The sequence below is a fragment of the Aptenodytes patagonicus genome, chromosome 7, assembly GCF_965638725.1.
Source record: "Aptenodytes patagonicus chromosome 7, bAptPat1.pri.cur, whole genome shotgun sequence".
Taxonomy (NCBI): Eukaryota; Metazoa; Chordata; class Aves; order Sphenisciformes; family Spheniscidae; genus Aptenodytes; species Aptenodytes patagonicus.
In genome coordinates this window covers 42,077,771-42,104,119 of record NC_134955.1, presented here as the reverse complement: position 1 = coordinate 42,104,119, position 26,349 = coordinate 42,077,771, and the positions used below count along the sequence as shown (strand labels likewise).

Sequence of the window (26,349 nt, the reverse complement as noted above, 5' to 3'; positions counted from 1 at the left end):
GGGAAAATGTGATTCTACTAGCTGGCATGCGATTTATATTCAGAAGATTCAACTATCATCATACCTATGACTAAAACTTTGATATTGACTCATTCAAATTAAAATATTTGTATAAATAATATTCTTGCTATTTAAGGATAATTCAGGATTTTTTCTTTTGCAAACTGGGATTTAAGATAATAGTTAGGAAGCATCACATGCAACTTAAGCTATACTACATGAGGTTCATCATAAAAAGACTTTTATATTACAGGATATTAAAATGGATAGCAGCAGTCCCAGTTTTCTTGCAATATATATTTCTATAAAAAGTTTATAAACTAAATGAATTAAACTTTTGCACAAAGTTGATATTGCATATGAATTTATACAGCAATAGCTGAATACTCTTATCTATAAACACATAACAAAATTAAGGATAACAATTAATAGAAAAATACAAGGCATCTTTGCCATTCATGTTTAGTGTAATATATAGCCAGTCATAAGTTATTAAAAAATGCACAACAAAAGCCTGATGAGTACAATCCCTTCTGTGCCACTCCATAACTACTAGGAATTTTACAATCAGTAGCGGGGGGGGAGGAAAAAAGGGAAACCCTAGATTGATAGGAAAAGTGCTGTTTTGTTTTCTACTATATATTTTACTTGCAAAAAACTTTATGTTCTAAAGAATACTTGAAGTCTGTTATTCACACCAGGAATCTGGAATAACCGTGAATATTGCATTATTTTAACCACACGCATGTAGGTATAAATATATCAACACATTATTAGATATGTAATCAAATTAAAGCCTTTTTTCAAGAAAACTATTCTTTCATCTTCAGCGAACGTCACAGATCTTTAAAGATCTTTTTACTAGCATTAGAAAGCTATTATTCTGTGAGCCTCTGAATCCCACTACGTGTCTGCCTACTCTCTTCTTTTCCAACCATGTAATCTGATATAAACCAGGTAGGTTTCAAGGTTTGATACACCTTTGGATTTGAATGCTTTCAGTTCCCAGTGTGTGGTCTAATTTAATCTGCCCAAGACTCCTGTCTCTAACTGCCTAGCCAATAACAACTTTGTAAAATTAAGACGGTACAAGGCAGTAGACAGGAAAAAATCCCGTTATCAGATATATTAGGAATATTGCTGTTGAGTTCAATGGTGTAGAAAGCAGTAGTATCAGCTAATATGTCAGGTTCCAGACCCTCAAAAAGAACTACTGTGCCTTAAATACCTTTCAAAATCTGTGCCAAAAGAATCAAACAACATCGATCCACAGAAATCTGTGGGTAGAATTAAATGTCTTTTGATGTAAACTTTGCCAACCCGATGGCAGTATTGTTCACAATAGCAAAACCTCAACTAGTAAAAACAGACTGTTTAGGTACAATCTGTCACACCTTTTCTTAAACTACCTGGCAATAATGGATGTTGTGCAACTGAAGCACTGAAAGTACTTCAAGCTATCAGCAGAACTCCTTGGAAAGATACAGAATCATAAGCTACAGAAGGCTTATAGAAGATAGTATTGTGTATTTAAAATTATATTATTTTTAACTCCTAAGAAGACATCTAGCAAGTGACAGCAAAAATGTCAGAGCTGTATTGTTTCCTCTGCTGATATCTGATAGCCTTAAGTGCACGATATGCATAGCTTAAACTTGGAGATACTATATATTATTGAAAATAATAGCTGTTGGCCAAATTCTGCATTCCAGTATTAAGTACAACTTCTAACAAGCTCACAAGAATCCTTGACTGACTACAGAAACAAAAAGTAGCCCTTCTTCCCTTGCATTATGATAGTATATATAAGAATAAAACATCTGTACTTCAGAGGGACCATTTCAGTTTCATGATTTTAGTTTCAAAGTAGTAACATCCAACAGCAGATTTTTGCTTTATTGTTTAGAGTCCAAAAAATCTTTACAGATGCCTCTAATAATATCAGGAACCATCTGCTCCAATCCTGTGAACTCCCTAGTGAAGAAGGTATGAGATTCTCTTGGTTCAGAAGCCATGTCTTTCAGATCATCCAGAGGTGCCCAGGCAACACCGACAGAGAAGATAGTTATTCCTACAATAAGAAAAAAAAAAAAAAGACCATTTTGCCTACGGATACAAGAAAAACAACCATTTCTACATCCATGAATTAATCTGGATCAGAAAAGTGTGTTTCAATACCTGCAGTCTGTCAAAGTTGATTAGATTTTGCCACTAAATATAGGAATTAGAAGACTTGTCTCAGTAAAAATCATAAAGGAAATATGGGGTATCATAAGAGCTAGTGTCTGAGTTGTTTTTGTAGTGATACATATGAATGTAGCAGTTGCAATGTCAGTCTTGAAACACAAGTAACATTGTATAAAATGATTTTGAAAATAAATTTGGATCCTTTGTGTATGCTTAGTGCTTTCAAGCACCAGCAGCCTAATAAGCTTTTTGGCCAAAAATGCTTATTTCCTTCCTAGATGATGATGGAGAGCAGGAGTCATGCTGTATTGGATGGCATCACTGATTGGAGCATCACTACTTGGCTCTTTATTTTTAATCTACTAATTTCTCTCCTGTTTAGGGAAATAAGACTGGGTGTATGTTTTTCACTAAGCTGCCATGAATGAGTCTACTCATACCTGGCTCCATAGCACTGGTTTTTTTCATCCTAATGGAAAACAGTTCCTTGGGGATTACATTTTGCTGAATTTAAAACAGGTATGATACTTGATTCACTCACTGGGGCTGTATTTGCAAACTTTAAAATCTTAACATTTACAGTGCAGCAGAAATAGGATGAATCAACTTCCACCACTTTTAAAGATAGCTCATTTACCTGCTTTTTGTGCAGCAGCAGCAGGTCCTCTAACATCATCGTAAGACTGACCATCAGTCAAAACAACGAGGAAATTTTTGTTAGGTCCATCTTTCATTGGCCCAAACACATTTCGAGTTGTGAAAGAAATGGCATCACCAGTAGCAGTGCCACCGCTCATGTAGCGAATGTTTCGGATAGCCGAGAGGACCTTTTCTTTTGTGGTGTAGTCTGTGAAGCTGAACTCCGTACGCTGATCATATGTGAACTGCACAGCTGCGACCTTGGAACCAATGTCAGAGATCTCAAAAACCTTTGCAACGTTGCTGATGAATTCAAGCACAAGGCGGAAGTTGCTCTCTCCAACGCTGCTGGAACCATCTATCAAGAAACCGATGTTGACAGAGTTGTAGCATGTCTTGCTACACAACATCTGCTCATGCGAACACAATTTTTGGACAAGAGGTTTCACGTATTTGGTAGTACCAAACCAGGTGGGCATTTGGTAAGAGAAGAAGCCGTTGTTTCGACAGACAGCCTGTTTGAAAACAAAAAGTCAAGAAGTGAATACTGACACAGTGGCTGTATGGGTAATAATCAGACATCTACGCGATTTTCTTTCAAAGGTAGGTTAGAAATGGAGCCTGATGGTGGGGGCTTGGGGTAGGGTTTTTTTACTTGTTTGTAAAGAAATTGAGGACAAACATCTGCAGTTGAAGTTTGTGAAAGCTATAATATAACTTATTTTATCCAATAATAAAGTCAACCCTGCCTCCCGACCTCTGGAAATTTCAAATAATTTCACTTTATTCATAAGAATTGTAACAACTGGAAATTACAATTATGTTTTTTGAAAGTGAACTAAGTCATCGCTACTGAATATACAAAGGATTGAAAGTTCTGTATTTTTGCTTATCCACTGAAAATTAGGCTTCTGTGTTTTCCCTTTGAACTTGGTAAGCACTCTATTTTTTTAATCTGTGATGTCTCATAAACACAGACATACAGTCTGGTAGAAATATAACTCCAGGTCATTCAAAGTAAAATTTCTTTTTCCCCTGGCTTCTATAGGATGCATGTAAAGTGCAATGTAATTGAGGAAGGGGTTAAATTTAAAATCAGCTCTCCAAGGTGATAACTAATCTGACTAAGATCAAAATGCAGGTTGGGGAGGGCAGGCCTCAGTCACCTAAGGTCATGTCTTTTTTGTGCCTATAAGTATATAAGAGTTGGACCTGCCTTCAATAACACTGGGGTGGACAGCAAGCTATCCGTCTTGTGCCTGGAAGCAGCAGAGCTGTAGTGCTTCATTCTATTCATGCTCTGAGCTGTGAATTTTCTGCTGAAATTAAACATCTAAAACATCCCTGTGAAAAATGAGAGGTTTTCTCCCTGGAGAGTAAGTAAAGACCTAGTGATTAGAAAGCTCATGTGAGAGTAGCAGCTCTGTGTTCGAATTGCCACTCTAACTCATCCAGAGCAATATCTAAAACTCTTCATCCCAGATGAACGGCTTGCACGTGAAGTTGTTAGGATGTGTTTTTCAATCTTTCCTGTCCTCTTTGTAGTGAAAGTAAGTAAATAATCCTCCATAGAGCAGGCACTGAAAGGTATGTCTCCCCATCTGCCATTTCAGGATAGGAGATATCATATCTGTGTTTTATTGCCTTTGACACATTTAACCGTACCTATGATTGATAGGGGAATCTCCTACTCTGAGAATCTTCATGTAATTACAAAGTCCAAGAGCTACAGCTTGGCCAAGACTCTGAACTGGGAGGACAGCGATAGCACTTCGGTACCTTTGTGTAGCCCCCTTCAGCAAGAAAAACAAGTGTTCCCTTAGGCTTCCTAGTGATATTCTTTTAAATCACTTATCAGCAGGGATAGCTTCACAGGCATTTTTGAGGGAATATTTTAATTTTATATATATAATATATAAAAAAAAGAATTAGTTCATTAAGATTTTAGCATGAAGTAAACTCTCTAGAATCATACCCATGAGTGAAAAACATATAATGATATTCTCTCTTACTTTGTCAACAAAACCAATGTCTTGTACCATTCCCAGCTCCTCTGTTGTGGGTTTCGCTACAGATACAATGAATACATTGACTCCAAATTCTCTGGCCACTATGCCAGCTTCTTCTATATCATCTGAGGGCCAGCCATCTAGGAACACTACAATGATCTTGGGAATTCCTTTGCGTGCTCCGTTTTCCAAAGAGAAGAATTTCTGAGCTGTGTGCTTCAAAGCTTTCCCTAGTTTTGAACAGGAAAAGAATATGAAGAAATATGCAATTACATTTTGATACCAGTTTCCTATATGAAATTGTGCTGAAATTTGGTTATGATTACAGGTCTAACAGAGTGTAAAAGCAAAATAGTGTCCCAGGAAATTTGATAATAATGAAGCTTGAGCAACCTGTAAGTTAAATACCAAAAAAAACCTCAAAAAAACAAACCACCCCCACAAAAAAACCACACCTACAGGTAAAGCTGAGGAAGAAACCACTGACACTTTTTCACCCACAGGTCTAGTTTTGTGCTAGGAAGTAGATATTAGAATTGGAAGGAAGAAAGTTCTTAAGAGCTACTTAAATTTAGCTTGTGAAATGCAACATATTTGGAATGCTCAGTTTCCTCATTTGGCAAACATCTCTTCACAACCACCTACTACTAATTCCAAGATTATTCTAACTTTAATTAGCAGCTCAACAAGAATGAAATGCTAAGCCTTTTAGATATGAATTTGTCTGAAGATATCACTGTTACTAGTGAAAAGTTGATTACTGTCTAAACGCAGGAAATTATATTTGCACTTCTGCTCTAATTAAATGTGTAATTAGTAACCCTAACTTCTGGAAATGAAATGGAAGATGTGGCAATGTTCTAGTGGAAAAATGTTGAACCTGACTAAGATAAGCGTGGCATTTAAAACACTTTCTTTCCTAACTAACTGAATTATAAGAACTTCAGTACGTATATATGTATACTTATATATATTAAAACAAATACGTATTTGGAAATGTAAATAAATAATTTCTATTTGCATGGAGGTATGAACTCACCTGTATTAGAATTGCCTCCTCTGAACCCTAGTTCCTTTATGGCAAACAAAACTTCTTTCGCAGTAGTGAAGTTTTTCAGATAGAATTCAATTTTTGGATGTTCACTGTGGAAATATAAAACAGAGTAATAAAGGATGTAGTTCACTTTTCATACCACTATGGCATTAGCAAGCTAAAACACGCTTTGAATCATTTCGTTCTTGGTAATATACACTCTTCTTTATATATTTTTAATTCCTAAAATAGAAGGATGATCCTACCTTAATAATTCTCACAATCCTTAGCAAAAGGATTTATTTAGCTGGGTGGGTAAATTAAGAACAGAATGATTCTTATGCTTATCAAGCAGCTGAAAACATTAGGTTGAAAATATATATAGGAAAAAAGTTAGAACATGCCAGATGTTAAGCTAAATGCATTTGTGTGATTGAAAGTTGGCAGGTTTTCCACTATTTGTATGAGAAATACCTTGTTCTTAAAAAATTCCTGTGAAACGCAAACAGTTTGAGTTATTTAATTTGAGAAGTTTTAAGGTACGTTAGCTACTGACTCCATTTAAGAAATGAAAGTCTAGCTACACTAAGTTTCCAGATTTCACTTTTGATTTATAGTAGGAAAGAAATTTGTCATGCAAAGAGTAGAAAGAAAAACACCTGCAGGTCAAAGAGCTGCTGCTGTGAATAAATGGCCTGGTCCTGCATCAGAATCACTGGAATGAACCCCTGTGCCAAGCGGCGTTGGTCTGCAGTGCTGAATCTCATGGCAGAATAACAGTTAAAATGGTACATTTTAAGATACAAAGATAATTGCTTGTAAGATTAATTTCTAATGAAGAGGTGAATGTTCAAGGTGCTGAACTGATTACTCAGTTTCTCCAGGAATTGTTCCTCACGTTGTAGTATTTAAACCCAGGACAGCAAAAGTGAGGCTCCTTTCCCTTAGATTTTGATGTCTAGAGTGGACAGACTGGATTTTTGAGGATGGAATTAATTACATCCTAAAAGAGGCATCCGAAGCAGTTCAGATGGTTTGTGCTGTGAACATGATCATTCTTTCTAGTGACTACAAAAGCACGCCTAGGTCATTAAATCAGACGCAGACATCAACTGTGCTGTTGTCTAAAGGTATGGGAGAGGAACAGACTTGAATGATGAAAGATACAGTAGAGAAACCCTGTGTTAATCTAACAGGTGTTTTGTCATCTTAGAATAAGAGAGTTAAAGGCTTCTTTGGGCTTCCTTTATTCCAGAAGCGATAGCAAAGCGGTTAAGCCTTGGAAAACTGCTACTGCTGAGCACTAGCAAACTGAGCTGTGGCTCCAAAAAACCTTTTACCAACATGTTGGATGTTGCAGTGGCTTTCAGACTGTTTTGCAGCCTGCGAACATACACAGTAGTATGAATAGTCTTAAAATAAAAAAGTGACCATTTACAATTTAAAAATACTAGCTGTAGTAACCTACAGGTTGGCAAGAGCAGTTTTTTGTTTTGTATATGTACACAGCCATTTGTGACAATTCTCTCTCCACAATTTTTAAAGAGCCATCTCTCCTTTGCAGAGTGCTTTCTGCTGTTTTACTAATATGAGCTACAAAACTGTCAGCAGCAGAAGGGCTGTGAAAAGTCCGGCTGCTCTCTCTATCCAAATATCAAGTATCACAGAGGCAGAAGATGATCAAATTTTTCACGGCTTCTCACATGGACATCTGAGTAGCACAGAGCAAACAGTACTACAGCTAGAAAGAGTTTGCTTTCTCTTGCTATTCATCCGCCATTATTGAGTGAATACTGTTCTGCAAAATAGGGAGTGATGTATTAATTGGTTTCTCTTACTAATCACTCAGTTATATTTTGCATAGATCTGTTCTTACCTGGCCTGTACAACTCCAACGTGAGGCCCTTCTGTTCCAATTCCCAACATCACAGCTACTTTTCCAACAAAGTTTTTCTGCAAATTAAATCTACGTTGGCCGATGTTGTAACTTCCATCCATGAGAAATGCAATATCAGCTTTACAGTCTGTGAACACCCAAAATAATTAGACTGACTTAACACCAAATAAACATTAGGATTTTGCTTTGCAAAAGTTAAATCTGTGGGTTCCTACCTTTGTTTCCAGCCTTTTTATCAAGTAGCTTCTTAGGTCTTTTACCTTCAGTGAAGGAAACAGCATGGATCATTTAAGAACAACAAGATGAACAGCCAAAAGTGAACCAGAAAAAGCTCAGACTCCCAAGAATTACATTGCAATCTATCCGCAGTAAGAACTGTCAATCGGTTTAATTATTAAACTTGTACTACTACTGCTTTGCTCCTTAGAGAACATTCTTTTTCAAATGAAACAGTTTAACCTTCCTTTCTACACTTGCCTAGCTGATTACTGAAACGTAGAAAACTGGGTGGGTTGCTGTAGCTCACCATCCCAAGTGCTACCATTTCTCAGTTAGCAATCCTGCTGTACAGTGTGCCGTTTTAATGGTTTGGAAGCAAACTGTGACTTCAACTGTAAAGCAAACAGTCTATTCACAAACAAGATCCAAGTCCAGTATTTATATACCACTAACCTTCATAAAAACCGATCTAGCCTTTTACTGGCAGCATTTTCTGTGGAGAAATTCACGTAACATCTAAATCTCTGCTATGTAAGCCCTGACAGCACTCAGCTGTTGAGTAGTTCTGTAAGAAGGAATGCATTGTCTGCCTTCTCTGTCACTTAATAGGAAGGAATATTACATGAGCTCATGAACGCTTTCCCTCCTTTCTTTGTATTACTTTTCTAAATTCATTCAAGTTTTTCTTAATTTACATGAACACTACTGAAGTCAGAATCAATCTCCTCGATTACAAATTATTCCTTTTTTTGCTGATGAAAGATATACTGCAAAAACAGATATTGTATACATTTTCTTCTTTAAAAATAAACAAATCCTATGAAACACGGCATTTTAGTCAGGGATTCATGCACTGTAGCACATCTTATCACATGAGGCTTCCCTTGTTGCAGAGATCTCGTACCTGTAGAAGGACGTGCTGTTGATACTGATTGCCCAACCACTTCAAGCACTGTGTTCTTGGTACCTGTTAAAATATTGGAAGAATAAATTTACTGTATTTCAGTGTATTTAGATGAAATTACAAGTGCTTGAAGAGTGCTGTATTTCCAATAACCATTCTTCATCATCTGCCATTAGCTACCCTTCCAGTAGAACGCAGGCCTAGACAGATCTTTGGTGCAATCCAGTATTGCACTCCTTGTTTTACAGGCAATAAACTTCTCGTTTGAGCTTCTGCAGTTGAAACAATAGCAGCTGATGAGTAATTACAGCATATCTAATTGACGAGAGTTTTTGAACTATAGCAGACATTATTTCTAGCAGATACATTCAGGACTTGATCTGGAGAAGTGGATTTCACTTACAACCTCATCAAAAGCACCTGTAATTCCAAGTTCTTAGCTATTAATTTACAATGGACACTATACAAGGATTACTAATATCTTAGAGATAGTAGGCTGAATTTTAGCTATGTAAACAATAAAAACGCATTAGAGAAATTTGTTTCCCAAACTTTGAAAGAACATACCAGAAAACACATACACTTCAATATTTTTGAAACCACAATGGCTTATATAACCAGTAGGCTGCTTTATACATTTTTATGAGGGTGGTTTAACCTCACCAAGTGGCAGGGCATAATAACTGGTTTGCAGTCAGGCACAGTATCTCAACTATGCGGACAAAAACTTCTGAAAAAACCACTATGTCACACTGTAGCTTAATGACCACATCACATCTAAGCTGACATTCCTATTTTTGGAGGGTCAGTGTTCTGTTTGCAGGGAACGCTGCACAAGCTCTTCGAATGGCCCGACAAGTGCTACTGCCTGCATGAAGGCAGGCAGGGGGAGAGAAGGGATAAAATTATACGGCTGGAAGCGGTAGGAGGACAGGACTGCAATAGCAGGATCAAAGCACTGACTTAGAGCAGCTTAAATTGTCGTGGAACTGCACTGCCAACTGCCTGTTATCACGTCATTATACTGTAAATAACTGTGATCCATTTTTATGTATCAGCTTCTGCTACAGACCAGCTAGTCTAGCTGGAATAGTATTTTAAGGAAACTGTGGAAAAATGAAGATAAAATAATGAGTTAAAAGTGAAAACTTTTGTTACTACACTTCAGATAGCAATCACATTTGGTTATGCATACAAGAGCACTGAAGCAGTTTCCTAGACTTCTGTTAATATTTCAAAGATAGTTTGCAAAATAATAAGTGTGATCCACCTACGAGTCACTGAGAAAGACGAAGCCCATCTAGTGAGCACCTGAGACTGGATCCCGTTGGCATTTACAGCAGGGTAGTTTTCCTGTCCTGGGAGAGTCTGTACCCTTACAGCTCCTCCTGCATTGCTGATCACCCCCCTGAGATGCAAAAAGAGTTGTTATAAATCAGACATTTTAATCACAAGAAAATGCAATACAATTATACCATCATTAGTACATTGGACACTAGCCTCCTGAAAAAGATGCCATATAGGCAGGCGGTTGTGTTCAGGCTAAAACAAGCTATAAATTGCTGAAAAGGCTTTTAAAAGAAACTATTCTGCAGAGCACCACAGACTTAGGAAAAAAAAAAGGTCAGGAAGTTCTGAAATTCTGGCAGTGTTCATACTGATGCAGAAGAGTGATGTTTTAATGACATATCAATTCCTAAAGGAAAGAGCTCCAGCAAAACATATTTGAGCTCATTATGCTTCATAAATATTTGTGACTGAAACAAAATTCAGCATACTTCACTACCAAATGACCAAAACTAAGAAAATTGGGAAGAAAAATTGCTGTTTATAGTGGTAATAGATATGTAGGATACCTTGTTATGCAACTAGAGACTGAAGTCAGAAATGATAGACATTATTGATAGCAACCATCAGATTACTGATAATTATAAGAACAAAGCCTAAAGCATCTTATTCTTCTTATTCACCTGTAGTAAACACTAAATGTGAAGTCTGAAACAAATGAAATAAATAAATGCAAGTTAATAATTCAATCCATGTAAGATTCCAGATTGCTTTCAGTCTGGACTTGGAAATAGTATATCAATGGTAGATGCAGTTCAACTGTGTAATTTTCACTGACAGAGATGTCGAGTAACATACCAAATCGCAGCTTCAGAATTTGGAATACTTAGGTAATAGTTAAACAAGTCATAGCTATCTTCATTAGTTTAAGCATACTGCAATGCATCCTTAATATACAGTTATAATGGATTAATTAAAAAAAATAAATTCAGAACAAATACCAAGAGGCTTACTGATTAAACTATCTTATAAAGTCATATTCGGTATTATAAGACTATTATACTCCTTAGTGCCTTACTAGAAGGGTCAGTTCAGAAACGTAGAAGCGACAAGAAAACTTGTAGCAAAATCTATGGAGGAAGTTTTACCAAAACCGAGAAGAGAGTTGAACCTAAACCACCCAGACCCTAGACAAGTTTTTAGAGGTCATAGTCTAGTACTTAGAGAAAGCCACTGTCATTTTTCCCTTGTTGAGTTTCATTTCATGATTCAACAAACAGGTTTTGAGACTGCCTACCAGATCTGTCCTGCCATCTGAGACAAATAAAGGAATAGCTAGTTTGAAAAGCTTGCTGATGCTTGTGGACTGAGGATCGTGTGAATACCCAGCAGGACAATAGATTTATGCATTTAGGAAACTTCAGGGTTAAAAGCAGCCCAGAGAGAACTTCACTGTTTTTGCAGGAAGAGAGGCTGTTGTGGTTGGTTGTATTTGGATACCTCAAGTGACAAGAATATCAGAACTCTTCAGATCTCTTTTTATGTGCTACTGAAAGAACAGTTATTATTTTTAGAGGCCAAAATTCAATGTTAAGCTTCTCTAAGAGGGAGTAAAAGCTTGATGCTTTGTAGTACTTGGGCAGGTACAGTACTGTGGGAGATAAACAACCGTTTCAAGACTATTTAAACACAGCAATGTGCGCCTTTGTGTTTCTTTCTCTTATCTGTTTGGCTTCCTGCTTGAGAAGAGATCCCAGCCTAATCTGATTTAGAACATTGTAAAAGTATAATAATCAAGACCAGAGTTTAGAAAATCTTGCATATATTTCTGGTAATATGAGCTCTGGGTATCTGTGGCAAAGGCAGCTTCCACATAAATCTCCTTGTGGACTGCTGTAAAAATACATTCCTCATTCATGGACATGATTTGCATTTCTAAATTGAACTGTGGTTATATATATTTAATTCTTGTAGCTTGGAAGATTATGGTAGTAGTTTCAAAATATACAGATATTTTCTCATCCAGGAATATTGTTTACAGTATATAGTCAGAGGAGCTTTAGTAAAGTTACCCTGAATGAGTTTAAAATCAGATTATGAAGTTGGCAAATACAAACAGCACTTTACAGTTCTTTAAAAAACAGTGAGAGAAAAATCAGACCAGAGCCTCTAACTGGTTGTTTTTAAAGGACAGGAAAAGTCAGTAAGGCAAAATTATCTTTGGGAAAAATAACACGTTAATGTATTTAGAATATTTCAGTCTAACTAGAACATAATTTTCTTCTCCAGTACCTGGTTCTCTTTGGTATTCATGGATATGAATATATCCTTAATGGATAAGGAAATATGTGTCAGAAATAGAATATATTGTGTTTAATTGGAACAATTCCTAGCTTAAGTTTATACTTGCAATTTTAGTGAAGCTACTTTGGGCTTGCATCAGCATACCTGATCAATGCCCAAGTTAGCTCCCAAGAAGAGTTTAGTAGCTCTTCCCCCTTCCTTTGTTGTGGACTTGCAACTTTGAGCACTGGCTGAATTAAAGTCAAGAACACATTCATACTGAAAGCTCAGCCTAAGAATTATTCCTGGAAGCAACAATTTCAGCTTATTTTAGTCTCAGTATGACCATGTTTGTCTATATACTTCCATTTTGTCTACTGGTCTTTTCACTTTGATTTCCATGTAATCATTCTGGGGGAAAAAAAAAAAAAAGATCTAGATATTGGAAGCTTTCCACTGAAACCAGAGTAGATTTATTTGCTCCTTAACTATTTATTGAAAACATTTGATTCTGTATTTTATCACAAGTCAAAACTCGACTGCCTTCTGAAGATACACTATTTCCATATAACAGCTCTGCTATTTTTAATGCAAGTGGGGGGCTGATACTAGATGTGAATATAACATGAACTATATCTTTATGAAAGTTATTCCTCTTTTCTTGCCATTTTGTTCTGTAGATAAACAACTGTTTAAGCCACCTTTTACAATCTCATTGGTTTTACTTCTTCCAGCAAGTTTACTCAGAGCGCATGCTCATATATGCTGAAGTGGAATAAATCATATTGTCAGTCTGCCTTTGTATTCTGAATCAGATTGGCAAATTCCTTTCCACAATCATTTATGATTGACTTTAAAAGCGAGTTTCATCCTGTGTAGATCTGCAGTGGTATTTAAACAGTGAAGAAGTACCTATGCATTTCCTCAGAATGATTTATGTCATTACAATCTGCTTTGATTTTCACCACTGTTCTCTGCTCCTGTGCGATTGACTTGCACGCCATGGCTGTTTTGATTCAACTGGAACTCTGCAGATTTGCCAGGAACAGCTTTCACTTCCTTACTCACTATGTTTCATGCTCCTGCCAGGGCTGCTTGACAGCAACTTTATATAAACGCTGTCAATCCATTCTTTTGCTTAGCTTTATGATTTGTTATTAACACTAATTTATACCTAAATGGTATTTTTCACTCAAAAATGCACACAAATTAAACAGAAAAGCAGATACACAAGGAAGCAATCCAGTACCTTACTGCACAATAGCTCATGGAAGAAAGTATACTGGCCAAGGGCAGCAGAAGATATGGGAAGGTCTTATGAAATATAGGAATTTCATCTAAAACATACCTAAAAGTCTGAATTGAGGTAAACGAGCAGATGGGATTGAAGCTGAAAGTAAAGTGCAAGAACTGTTTATCTGCACTCTCACAGAAAGAGATGCAGGGCTGGCTTGCCTTTGCTGAATTTTGAATGCATTTTTCAAGGAGCCTGCACGTCAAAACTGATGCCTAGACCACAAAGAGACTCTTCCAGCCACGGGAGATGACCCTTATAGATGTAACTGCAGCCAGTAATCTTAGCAGTAGAAAGCTGAAATACCATCTCCTGCTAAAAGAAAGAGGAAACACAAGATTTTCATCTGGTGAAAATCTTTTTCCTCTGGGTAAATTTTCCATTGTTTCTTAGAATTTCCAAGAGTGGTGACAGATGGAGCAAGCAGTTTTTGCAGCATGCTTATAAGCTATTGACTTGTTTAAAATTGTTGGAGATGAAGCCAAGTAGCTATTCCCTTAAATGGGCTTAGTTCTAAGTGTAAGGTAAGGATCAGCTAGATAAAATTGTCTAAAGATAACAAAACATTGTCAGTGAAATAGACAAAGATTGTTTTTCCCCTTGTTGTATAGTAGTGTTAAAGAGTGAAGAGCAACAGATTTGAACATAGACTGAATGTTCTATGCCAAGGGTCACAAGCCCAAGGGCAGCAGGACTGCAACTGGGCTGTTAGAAGTACATATTGAGCTGATTTAGTCTTGGTGTCCAGAAGCAAAATGTTTGCTCAGAAACTCACATGGTATGTTTTTATGCTAATCATTATGCTCATCATATATGTCTATAGGTAGGCTATCTGCTTTTTCAGCAGAAGAGAGAGAGCAGACAGATGAAGGCCTGCCATCCTACCCAAGAACATAATTTTGACCTGGAAGTTCCTGTTCCCATTGCTAACAGAGTGCTGGCTGTGATAGCAGCTGGCATTTCCTATAGGGTCCTTGGATGAAAACAGTTATCCTCAGGGGCTTAAGACAAGACAGCTGAATTACCTGAATTCCCATCTTTCCTTCCTACTACCAGCAGCTGCATCAAACTCCTTCCACATCATCCGCCTGTCTCCATGGCTCCAAGGAGCATCCTCCCCTTCTCCACACTGCAGTCTCCTACTGCTGCCTGATTGCCTTCAGTCACTGATACGGAGCTGCTCAGGGTCTCATGCCAGCATCCTCTGGCCCCTAGGTTGTGCTCTTTCTGTCTCCTCTTCCTGCCAAAAGCAATAGGGCTGCAAGAAGACTTAGCAGCAGAAGCAGGCACTATACCAAAGTCTCCCAGGGGATCTACAGCTGCTCAGAAATCCCTCTGGCCAGACAACCTTTTTGTCAATATTCTTCTAGCAAACACTAGGGCAGCTCAGGGGCCATCATCTATGTTTGTGGTCACTTTGCAGCCAGCTCGGTAATACCATGATATGCCTTTGTTACACTTGAGTTCTGGGACCCCAATGTTTAACTAGAAATGGTTCCACCCTATGACTAGTTAGTAAGGTTAGGAAAGATTTTACATGCCTATTTAGCATCTAAACACTACCACACCGGGCTAGGTCTCCATTTAGTGGATTGGCACTAGAACAAAACTGCAAAAGCTGAGAACCTAGTCCTTCATTTGACCTTCTGATTATTAATCCAATTAATCACTCAGTGGTAGATTTAACTCAGTTCTTTATGCCTACATAGTGTCAAGCCTGGTAGGAGGTTCTCGATTCTTCCCCTGACAAATAAATCTTCTATTCTTCTGCCCAGAAAAAGAACAATATTAAATAAATATTCTGTTTCCTGAGAGTAATTACACATAAAATAAGGAAAGAAAGAGGAGAGAAAAAGCCAAATATAACAAACTAAAACAGGCAGAAAGCTTATTCATCTGTAGTACACAGAATTATTTGTAGCTGAATTCTGCTAAATTCTTTACATGCATTACGTAGTATTTTCTTGTGTTAATAATTGCCTCACAGTAATGGAACTACTCATAGGAATAAGCATTATTTGGTTTATATGAAATTAAGGAATCGGGCCTCAATTTGGACCTGGCACACAAACTGGACCCGGCACACAAACTGGAGTGTATGTGGAGGAGGGAAACTGACCCATGCTCACACAATCATTTTCAGTTTAAGAAATTAAATAAGCACTGCTCCCAAGACTGATGCTTCTTGAAATGGTGGATAGTTGTCTGGCTATGCTTTCTATAAAATAAGAGCAACAGTCATTGTAGTGGCACAGGCCTGGTACTCAACAGTGCTTAAGGTATAGAGCTATGTTGTACTCACCATGCAAAGTAATGCAGGGTATACCTAGTTTTAAACTAGATGTGGTTGTTTCAGTAATTTGGAAGAAATTTATGAAATTCTCAAAGCACATAACTAGTTACATCACGATAACAGCCAATTACGGTGATCACCTATTAGCAATATCTTCTTGGAGTTACTTTGACACCAATATGGAGTTTAGCCATTGCAACACAGAGCCAGGAAGAGCAAGTATTTTGTATGTTTTTGTTGGATTTTGCAGCCTGCACTGAAATTAGCTGAGAACTAAACAGCTATCGCCTCTCCTCCAGTCATCAATCCTTTTTTACCAGGACTAGTATTTATGGGTGCTAATTGTTTTTGTTGGTTTTGCTGCAACTTTCTCATGTAGCAAATTCTGTTCTGACTACGAAAGGCCAACAGGACTAATAGCCCCCAACTTAAAGGTAGTCTTCAAAAAACAGCAGTTCTAAATAGAAGATTTTCACCTATATTCTGCTTTTTCAAAATGCTTTACTACAGTCTATCAACTTCAGAAGACTTGAACATTGTTAATTTCCATCCTTACTGGAAGACACAGATTAGAAGGGTGAGTATATTTTAATCCCTTCATTGCTATTAGAGCCCTCATTGTTCTCGCGATGTCTGTGGAGACAGATTGTTAGATGCAGGTTTTACAAACAGTGGTGCACATTTCACAAGCAGTATAATTTATATTGACACTTACTATGGAAAAACATGGATTTTTCTATACTCCTATGCTTCTGGGCTGGAGAACAATAATACACATAGTTTATAAGGTACAGACTTCAGTGAAGAGCTAAGCGAGGTATAAAAGCCTGTGCTTTATTATCTAGGGGAAGACTATGCAAATCTTGAAAAGAACTCTGCATCTTCCATCTCTTGTACCTCCTCTTTTTGTAAGAGTATTCCCCAGCTGTGACAGAACTGAGACCCACCAGCTTTCTGGGTGGGACTTCTCTAACAGACAGTCGCCACTGACACGGGAGGTTCAAGACCACTGCCTAGTTGAACCAGTTAGGAACTTTTGTGTTTTTTCAAAACGCTCAAGTCTTCAATCCCTTTGGAAAAAGGTCTTGATAGCAAGAGCTTTTTTTCCTCTTTAAGTAAAGGCATCTTTGGCAACCAGTAATGAAATGGAATGTTAAAATAAATGGCTACATCACTAAATACAAACATTGTCTTAGAAAAAAAGAGAACGGGAAGAAATCTCAGTTTTCCTATAAAACTTAAAAAAAACCCAAACAACCTTTGATCCAGACATTCTTCCACAAACTTTTCCTAGTTTAAGTATACACAAAAAGTGAAGAACTGAAGTTTAACTTTTTTTTTTAAACACTCATGAAGACACTTAAAGCACACTGAATGGAGGCATTCATTGTTTTTACAGAAGGATCGAAAGGAAGCCTGTTCTAGCAATAAAACACACATGGAGACATGTAATTATCTTTGAAACTAACTCTTAAGCTTTAAAAACAAATACACACAGACCCCCACAATACCTCCCAAGTTCTTTCTAGCTGCCCCTATAGCATCTTAGCTCTTAGTCTCCTTTACAGCATTTGAGATATTCCAGACAGAGTTTCTACTCAAAACCTTTCCTTAGATCCAATTTTAAGAAATAGTTTGTTTTAGTTTACTTTGGAGTTTAAATACTATAAAAATAGCCTGAATTTTTGAATTCTTGTTAAAAGTTATAGGATTTTAATTGACACTTTAAATAAGTTTCTGGATAGTAACGATAGCCCCCTAAATATTATTTAAAATGCTTAGTATGTATTTTATGGCATGTCAAGTATCAAGCAATTAATGTTAACTCAAAACCCCCTTTATTTTCCTCTATCTTCTAGTCATTTATTTCTCTGTAAAATTTTAGGGTTTGGGTTTGTTGGTTTTTTTAAATAAAAAATACTCCTATAGCAGAGTTCAGCATCACATCAATATATTCTGAAAGAGTTTCTTTCTGTTGCTTGGGGATAAAAAAGATTGAAACTCTTCCCCCATTTCTTTTAAACGCTTTGTTCCACTTAAGCTTTTAGGAATAGTTTCAGCCTTTCTGCAAGGGCAGCAGTAGTCTTATCTGGAATATACAAATATAATAAGATGGCATGATTTTTTTTGTTTTGTTTTAACTGTAGTTTATGTATATGTTAACATGAATGTACCTAGAAGCTAAATAAAACTAGTTTTAAGAAGTTCAGTGATGCTCGAAGGGATTCTGGATAACTTACGTTGTAACCCACAAGTGCTAATAAGATCTCATTCATAGGAATAGGACATTAAAAAAGGTCTCTCTAATATAGTATGGTACCTCAATATAATGATTTTTGTCAAGAGTACCTCTTGAAACCCAAGTAATTTAGATTATATACATGATGAAGTCTTTTAAATATATTCATAATATTTAATTACATATTTCTCAGAAATGAGGAAAAATTTGGGCAGGATGATCTAGTCTGTACTTTTGCTTCAAGATAGGATCAAGTATAGTTATCTAGTTACTCTAGACAGATGGATGTCTATCTGTTTTTGGAAACTGCATGGTCTATTGCAGTTCCTATAATATCCCAGGCCATCTAGTCTCTGTCCTTATTGTTAGGCTTTTCTTCATGTCTAATCCACATTTCTGTTGCTGAAATGTCAGTCCTATCTTAAAAGTCCTAACACCTTACAAAGTTTCGAATCTACTTTGTGGTAGGAAGCATACTGTGAAAGGTCTAAGTGAACAAGTATCAAGTTGTACAACCAGTTAATAGATGAAGCTAAAAATCCTCCTTTAATAACCAAAAGCTTTCTCAAAGTATTAAAATCAAAGTCTGAAACTCCCTGTAGACTGACAGTCAGGAATCAGTCTGGCTTCCACAGGCATCTGAAGTAGACATCTCACTGTCTCCAGCTGGTTTTGTCCAACATTTCCCTATTAAAAATTGATCCAAGAGATAATTTACCTTTCAAATAAGTAATTAAATCTTTGTCCTTCCTCAAAAAAAAAAAAAATCCAAAACCCCACCAAACAAAAACCACCCAACCCCCCAAAAAACCCAGATAACCTCAGTAGGATATCTGCCAGCCTGTTTTCCTTCCCCTGTGGAACTATTACTGCTTTTCTAATTATATCTATTTAACATGGGTTATCTGGATATTTTTCTTAGTTTTCTATTTGATGCAGAAGTGAATTCAGCCAGATACTGGTCTAATTAAGAGATCATTAAGTAGACTAACACCCAGCAAGCAATTGTCAGAAGAGAAATGCTGTAACCAAAAAACCCCCACCGTAACACTGATTAAAAGCAATAGTCTATGGACCACATTCATCCAAATCATGGGTAGGTCTGTTTGCATAGGAGCTTAAACTGATTTCAACAATTTCAGAAAAAGTGTCATGTAAATTAAAGTCAGAAAGTGAATCTGCTTTTATTCTCCAATTAGTTACTATTTACACTGTATTGGTCCATGTCTACCAGTGACACATAAGTAACCTTACAGTGAAAGTCTGTCTGCTGCTGTGCCATTTCAGAGGAAGTTAATAAAGTGGTTTTCAAGAACACTTAAACACAACTCAGATAACTTGCAAGCCGCCCAGCCATTCTTTTCTTCCTTGTTCTCCTAATGAAATTCCTACTGAGTTAATATGACTCCCGAAGTCCAGAAAGATATTTATTATGATGGCATCAAAAAGTTAAGATTTAGAAGTGTGGCAAGACTACATAAACTTGCTTAACACATTGATTAGCAATCATCTGACTTACCTGTGTATGGCAGCTCCGCAGACACTGGAAAGAGAGGCATAAACTCCATCCCCAAAGACATAAAATTGCCATAGAGGACAGTTTGCTGGGCAAAGGACATCTTCTGTCTCCTTTCTAAGGTCAAGTCCTCTTGTAAAGCACGTGATAGCAGTGGAAGCTAAAGAAAAAAGAAGAACCTGTGACCTGAAAATCTTAAGGGTTTGTTGGGGTTTTTTTGTTTGTGGAGGGTTTTTTTGGTTTTGTTTTTTTTAATCTCTCTACAGGTTCAAACATTGCTTTAGCTTGGAAACTGAAATTAGATACAGTGTCTTATCTTATGCTCCAGTACGTTGGTAAAGACATCTTTGGAGCTTACAAATGTACAGTTATGACAAGGAAGAACACACTTTTAAGTTATTTATGGGAAAGAAGTGGCAGAAAAAGGTGGAAAAGGTAAAAAAAAATATGAGCAAGCAACACTAAAACAACATTAAAATAATATCCAAGGAATATTACAGGAGGAAAAGCAATTCACATCTGTCAGTTCACTGCAGAGACAGAAGGGCAAGGGGAAGACCTTCGAGGGCTGGTGGAACGCAGGAGTAGGTGGCACTCTCCAAAGGAGAAATTAAATGACTGACATCCCCACAGTAATCTCCAGCCATAAGACATCTATGAATCACTGGAAACTCTGATTGGGAACTCAGCTGAGAGACTCAATCTTCTCTCCAGTGGCATTCACGAAACAGGCTGACAGCTGCATTTCCCTTAGCATCTGCAGTAAATCCTACTGAGGCCAGCGTAGTACTGACCCATCCCCTTGCTCCAGTACTATAGTAACATCCAGAACATTCGTATCAATTCGTTACAATGAAGTTTACATCATTATCATTGTGCAAAGGACTGTCAGATTCACCCAGTGAGACAGAAGTTATTTATTCAGCTGAGACACTTGCATTCTTCACATAGAACTCTGCCTTTTTCTTCTTAGAAGTTGCTGCTCAGATTATCATCATTAAGCTTTCACTGTGCTTGCATGTGTGTGATGTAGGTATGCAGGCACAGATTTACAGCACTATACAATTTTGCTTGGCAAATTGATGCTTTTTCTTTTGAAAACTCAGAGGTCATTATCTTGGATACTTACTACCACCTTTCTACTACACAGGACAGCACATTCAGCTGGTCTGATAGCACAGCAAATTAGGGCTTTGGCTTAGATCAACATCAATTCAGCATCATAAGTATCACGACTGGATATTTATTCTGAACTTCCTAAAACCACATCTTGCTGAGCACTGGAAGGTGCAAGAACCTTTTCTATATGCACTCGGAGTATTACTTTTTCACAATACTAAGATGAGAGCTGACAGAGACTGGCCAATGTATCGGTGCATACACCACAGCATTATATCCCAAGGAGAGTATGTTTTGGGGATCAGTGATCTGTCTCTCACCTGCTTCCCTACCGACTCTTTCCACTCTTACCCCAGGGTGTTTACTGACCCCAACATTGCTTGTATTTGAAATTATTTGGAGCATACACTGTTCCTCATCAGCAGATGGAACAGATCATACCTCCTGCTAATCTCACTGACTTTAGAACTGAAAAGCAGAACAGTTACAGACAGAGGCGCACAGGGAAGCGTGTCTGTTCATTCTGGCTGCATAAATCAAACACGTATGTTCATAGACGATGCAGGTGGTTTTACTCTTAAGTATGTGTAATCCTCATTAATGCTATACTGAAATTATGTTAAACTACTTAATCACATCCTCCTGAAAAAAATCTTTGCTGCTATTTGTCAGCACAAAGATGTGACTTAGATATGTCTATATAGTCCAGAGTAAGAAAAAAGAAAGCAGTAAATACTTCTTCATTTTCCCTTCTCAAGATAATAAAAGCTGTCTACCTAGCAAGACACTGTAAAGTGATTTAATCTGATTCTCAAGTATCCTAAGAAATAAAGAAGTTTCTTTTAGGACTTACAGTCTTACCTACTCACATCCTCTCCATGTTTAGTCTTATACATTTGCCTTAAAAACAAAAGTCTGAAAAAACAAGCAGAATCACCATGCTTATACCTGGAAGCTCCATATTTTCATTGTTAAAAGTGCTGTATTACTGGTGTTATGCTAAAAGCAATTGACTTGCTTTGCTGTTTGAGTGCCCTAATCCTTTCACGAAAGTTCTACAAATGTGTTAGCTAATTACTGAGCACTAATCAAGTAATATCCACCAAATGACAACTAGCAAGACCATCAGAATAAAACAGCAGCTGGAAGGCTGGATATCCTTGGAGGAATCACTGCAATAAGCATCACTGGTAATCTCTGCTCTCACAGTTCTGCTTGTGCCATGCACCGTGCAACATTTTTCCAGCCGCTAAAAGGGCAAGACACCACAGTAAGTTTTAATACCTGTCATTTCTAATGTACTGTACTTGACTGAATTCCTTGGCAGGCTGTGCATACAAAGACAGTAATTAGACATATCTAGTTAATGAACCCTTTATCACTTGGAGATCTGTATTTCCCTCGCTACCAGGTACTTACTAATTACAGTCATATGTCAGAGTAACATTTTACACAGAAGATGGGGAAAAAAATCTTGCTGTGTTTTCCCTCGCTATGGAAACACAGAAATCCATTGTAGCCCAGCCATGGGATTTTTATGTAGTGGCAGCCTAAAAGATTGTCATGATCCTCGTCTACACCATGAGAGGGGGGCTTCTGAGGGAAGGGAGCAAGTTGCTGCTGTGTGAACTGAAGAGCTGATATACTGTAGCTAGGGGCTTTAGCAGTTCATACCTCAGCTGGATCAGCACAGAGGTAAGAACCACACACTTTGAAGTACATGATGCTGTTAATTAAAAAGCAGCAATTTCATTTTGGTTTTCTATGTAGATAGGTACAGTTTTCTATAAGCTATAATTCTATAACCGAGACCAACATTAGGAAAGTTAGGTGCGGTATCAAGATGAGAAGTACTGGGTACCAAAATTAGGACTTACAATATCAACTCTGCAGTGGATTTTGTTCTTCCTTGTTAGTTAATGTATCATCAGCTATCCAACCCGTAAGACTACAAGTAGTCCGTTGCCCTGTTAGTTAATGTATCATCAGCTATCCAACCCATAAAACTGCAAGTAGTTTGTTGCGAACAGGAAAATGTATTAGTCAGGTCTGAATACTAGATGATATAGAACAGTTCTTTGCCAGCTTACATACTAATAATTCTCTCAAATTTCATATGTGATATTACTACTAAAATTGAAGGTGGTTGTTTTTGTTAGTCTAAGATACTTCATCATAGCAGAAACCGCCCAAAAGCTATGTATATATACAAGTAACTGAGATAAAACCCATATGTTTTAATCACTGTAATTTAAGAATGCAAGAGCAGTAGCAGTGGAGGCATTTCTCTGGACACTTATGTGATCCGATAGTCTAAATCCATGTATTTTTGGAAGAAGGAAAGATAAGCTTGTAATTTACAGGAAAAGACTCAGTCCTAGACTCCTACCCATTCCAGACTCTGATGAAGACTAGAGACCTACTTTATGTGACATAGAATTAGACCTCCAGAACTGTAATAAAATGCCCATCATTCCATTCTGTCAAGACAAACACTCTAAGCCTCACAGAAACACACTACACCAGGGTACACCATAAAAGTGAAGTACAAAGAAAAGAAACTGTATTTCTTCCTGTTTTAAGCCATATTTAAAGGTAGGGATGAATGTCTTCCATCACTGTTGACCTAAAAAAAGAAAAAACAAACAAAGGCTCACTTCTCTCCTAAAACATCCATCCGATAACCATGCTTTCAATCATTCCATCAGTTTCCATCTTTTTGGTGCCTCATGCCATGTACTGTGATTTGCCCTGAATAGCTGTTTCTTACACCACCTGTAGAAGTTCCCACTTAATTTTTGAAGGAGTCACTAATTTAAAAGACTCTAGAAAAATAAATTCATAGTCAAAATGTGAGCTTTTCTAATCTTGAAATTTCCATGCATTGCTTTGAGAAAGCAGAGTTTATTTATGTAAAGGGGAAAAAAAAAATCCCTATGTATGTTATTACAAAAAAAAATAGGGATTCCTAAGAGTAAGATAGCTTTATGAGTCGTAAAATAGAGAAGTACATCCCTGTTATGCTTCTTATTCCTTTCAGTATTTAGTATTGTTTCTCTGCAAAACAGGAAGATTTGAAGTCCTTTTTTATCTTGAGGATTCAAACAAGCCTGCTCTTTGTATCTTATGCAAGGAATACTCCCACAAACTTTATCCATACTAGAAAAAAAGACATACTAGTAGAACTATGCCTGTTTATATTTTGGAAAACATGTTCACAGATTTCATACTAATTCATGTAATCTTAAATACATATCCTGATCTGGACAAGGGCAATAGGATTTAAAAAATCTGGTCAGGACTATATCATTCATTTCAATCTGAGACTTTCCCTTTTCTGATCAACTTAAGGTCGCTTACCATCACATGCCAATGTTCACCCACCCACAGTGTCTCATGTATGGTAACCAGAACTGTTGAACTCAGCAGTATTTGTATGCATTTCAGGGGGAGTACAAGGAAAGGTATAAGATCCTTTAAGATCTCCCCGAGTAGCTATGAGCCTAAATACAGTAGATTTTTGAGGAAACTAATGTTCTTTCATTACTTTGAACAACAGAATTTAAGCACTTCTATAAAAGTTCCTGCAAGCTTCCAGTTCAATAACCAAATGCTGCTGAATTTAGGCTCAGAATAATGGTAAGAGACAATATCTTACAGTAACTGTTCACATTTTATATTACAAACACATCCTGGTACCAATATTCCATTTTGCCAATATTCCCTTGACGTTATTTTAGCTGGTTCCAGATACCTTCAGATACAGTGGCTTCTTCTCCAACCCCAGGAGAAAGCATTACAGAAAACTTTTCACTTGTTTCCTGATAGACAGTCAGCACTTCATCTGTAACGCACCTGTAAAATAAAAAGGAAAGGAACTGGGGTTGGAGTAGGTTTTCTAACACTAGGCATTTTTTTTCCTTTTTTAGCCATAGCACTCCTGTGACATATAGCTATTATCAGTTTAGCACAAAAGAATTTTCCAAATGCTTGACTGAGCACAAAATGAGCAGCAAATCCTGCTTCCTAATGACTGTGAAATCCTAAACAACTGTTCAGAAAAGCTTGAGGTCACTCACCTTCTGCAGGCGAGGCCTGCATCTGGAAGCTCATCCTTCTGGAGGCTCCTGCCCTCCCTTAGTGAATGGCTCCGCTGGAAGGGGCAGACAAACCGCTTGCGTCCTTCTGGTGCATTATTTCTTCAACTGCTTCCTACGGCTCCTGGTTCCCGTGGATTGACTCTGGCTCCAGGAGAGCCCGCTCTCCAGCAGCAGGGATGGAGTCCAATAGGGCATGGCGCAACAGGCAGCCCCTGCCCTGCTAGGCATCTTAAGTATGTTCTTTTGCTTTCCAGGTCAAAATAACGGTAGGGCAGGTTTAAAACGTTTTTAATCAATTCCACGGTCAAAAATACATGGGAGATCCTCAAATTGCCAAGCACTGTGTGAGCGCCTTTATAACACACACAGACACACTGCCACTCACTCTTGCTATCAGCACTCCCCTTGATGGGGACACTTGTCACCACTGCTCTTCTTCAACCTGCGCCAGGAGGGAGTTTCACCCCCCTTTGGAAGCGTTCCCAGACATCCTCCGTGCCCCTCTGCAGCCTCCCCCGGGGCCACCTCCCGAGGAGCCTGACACGGCGGGGCCCGGCCGGCCCCCGGCGCCGGGGCAGCGCTGGGGGCCCGGCCCCCGCGCAGCCCTCCCCGGCGGCAGCGGTCCCGCAGCAAGCACCGCTCCCCGGGGCGGCCCGTCCGCGGCAGCGCCCGCGCCCCGCAGGGACTCCCTGCGCATCTCGGCGACAGGCGGCCACAACCGGGCGCGCCGAGCCGGTACCCGCGGCCAGGCGCCCCCGGGCGCCGTCGCCTCCCGGCGGGGAGGGACGGGCAGAGACGGTCCGAGGGGGAAACCCCCCGTGGGGAGGAGAGCGGCCAACTCACCCGAGCCGTCGCTCCCGCGCACGGGGCTGGAGAGCAGGAAGGCGCCTGCGAACAGACAGGGAGCGGGTCGGGGCGGTGCTCCGCGCCGGCCCCGAGCCGCTCCCCGCGGTACCCACCGAGGAGAAGGGGGGCGAGCCACATGGCGGCGGGGCGCGCCTGCACCCCGCGGGAGCAGAGAGCGGAGACGAGGAGAGCAGCGCAGCCCAACGCAGCGTGCCCGCCGGGCCACCCCACCGCGGGCCGTCCCGTCCGTGCTGCACCAGCACCTCCGCGGAGCTGTACAGCCGCAGCAGCCGCCGCGCCCGCTTTAAACCTCTCCCGGGGCGCATGAGCACTGGGGCGGGCGAGGGTGAAGGAGGGAGCGGACACGGGCTGGGCGGCCCCGTCGCTGGGCAAGGCCCAGCAGGTGCTGCTGTCCCTCCCCCGCCGCGCCCCTCGCCTGCTCCTTCCACCCGGGCACAGCCCAGGTCCTCCGGGAACGGCGCCC

The 26,349-nt window shown here is 38.8% G+C and overlaps 1 protein-coding gene across 2 annotated transcripts; it reads right to left on the bottom strand.

The window, feature by feature from the left end:
- Positions 1-347: 347 nt before the first annotated feature.
- Positions 348-26,124, bottom strand: COCH (cochlin). 2 transcript variants are annotated; one of them, XM_076344970.1, is made up of 12 exons: positions 25,863-25,902; positions 24,999-25,072; positions 24,674-24,774; positions 19,804-19,960; positions 10,163-10,296; positions 8,889-8,951; positions 7,981-8,025; positions 7,745-7,892; positions 5,875-5,978; positions 4,839-5,065; positions 2,825-3,341; positions 348-2,071 (listed from the first exon to the last, which is right to left on the bottom strand). In XM_076344970.1, exons 3-12 carry the CDS (start codon positions 24,714-24,716, stop codon positions 1,896-1,898), a joined length of 1,614 nt encoding a protein of 537 aa, XP_076201085.1. In that variant the 5' UTR covers positions 24,717-24,774; positions 24,999-25,072; positions 25,863-25,902; the 3' UTR covers positions 348-1,895. The 2 variants fall into 2 exon arrangements, with proteins under 2 accessions (XP_076201085.1, XP_076201086.1); XM_076344971.1 differs by lacking the exons at positions 24,674-24,774; positions 24,999-25,072 and adding an exon at positions 25,979-26,124 and having other exon boundaries at positions 25,863-25,907.
- Positions 26,125-26,349: the final 225 nt, after the last annotated feature.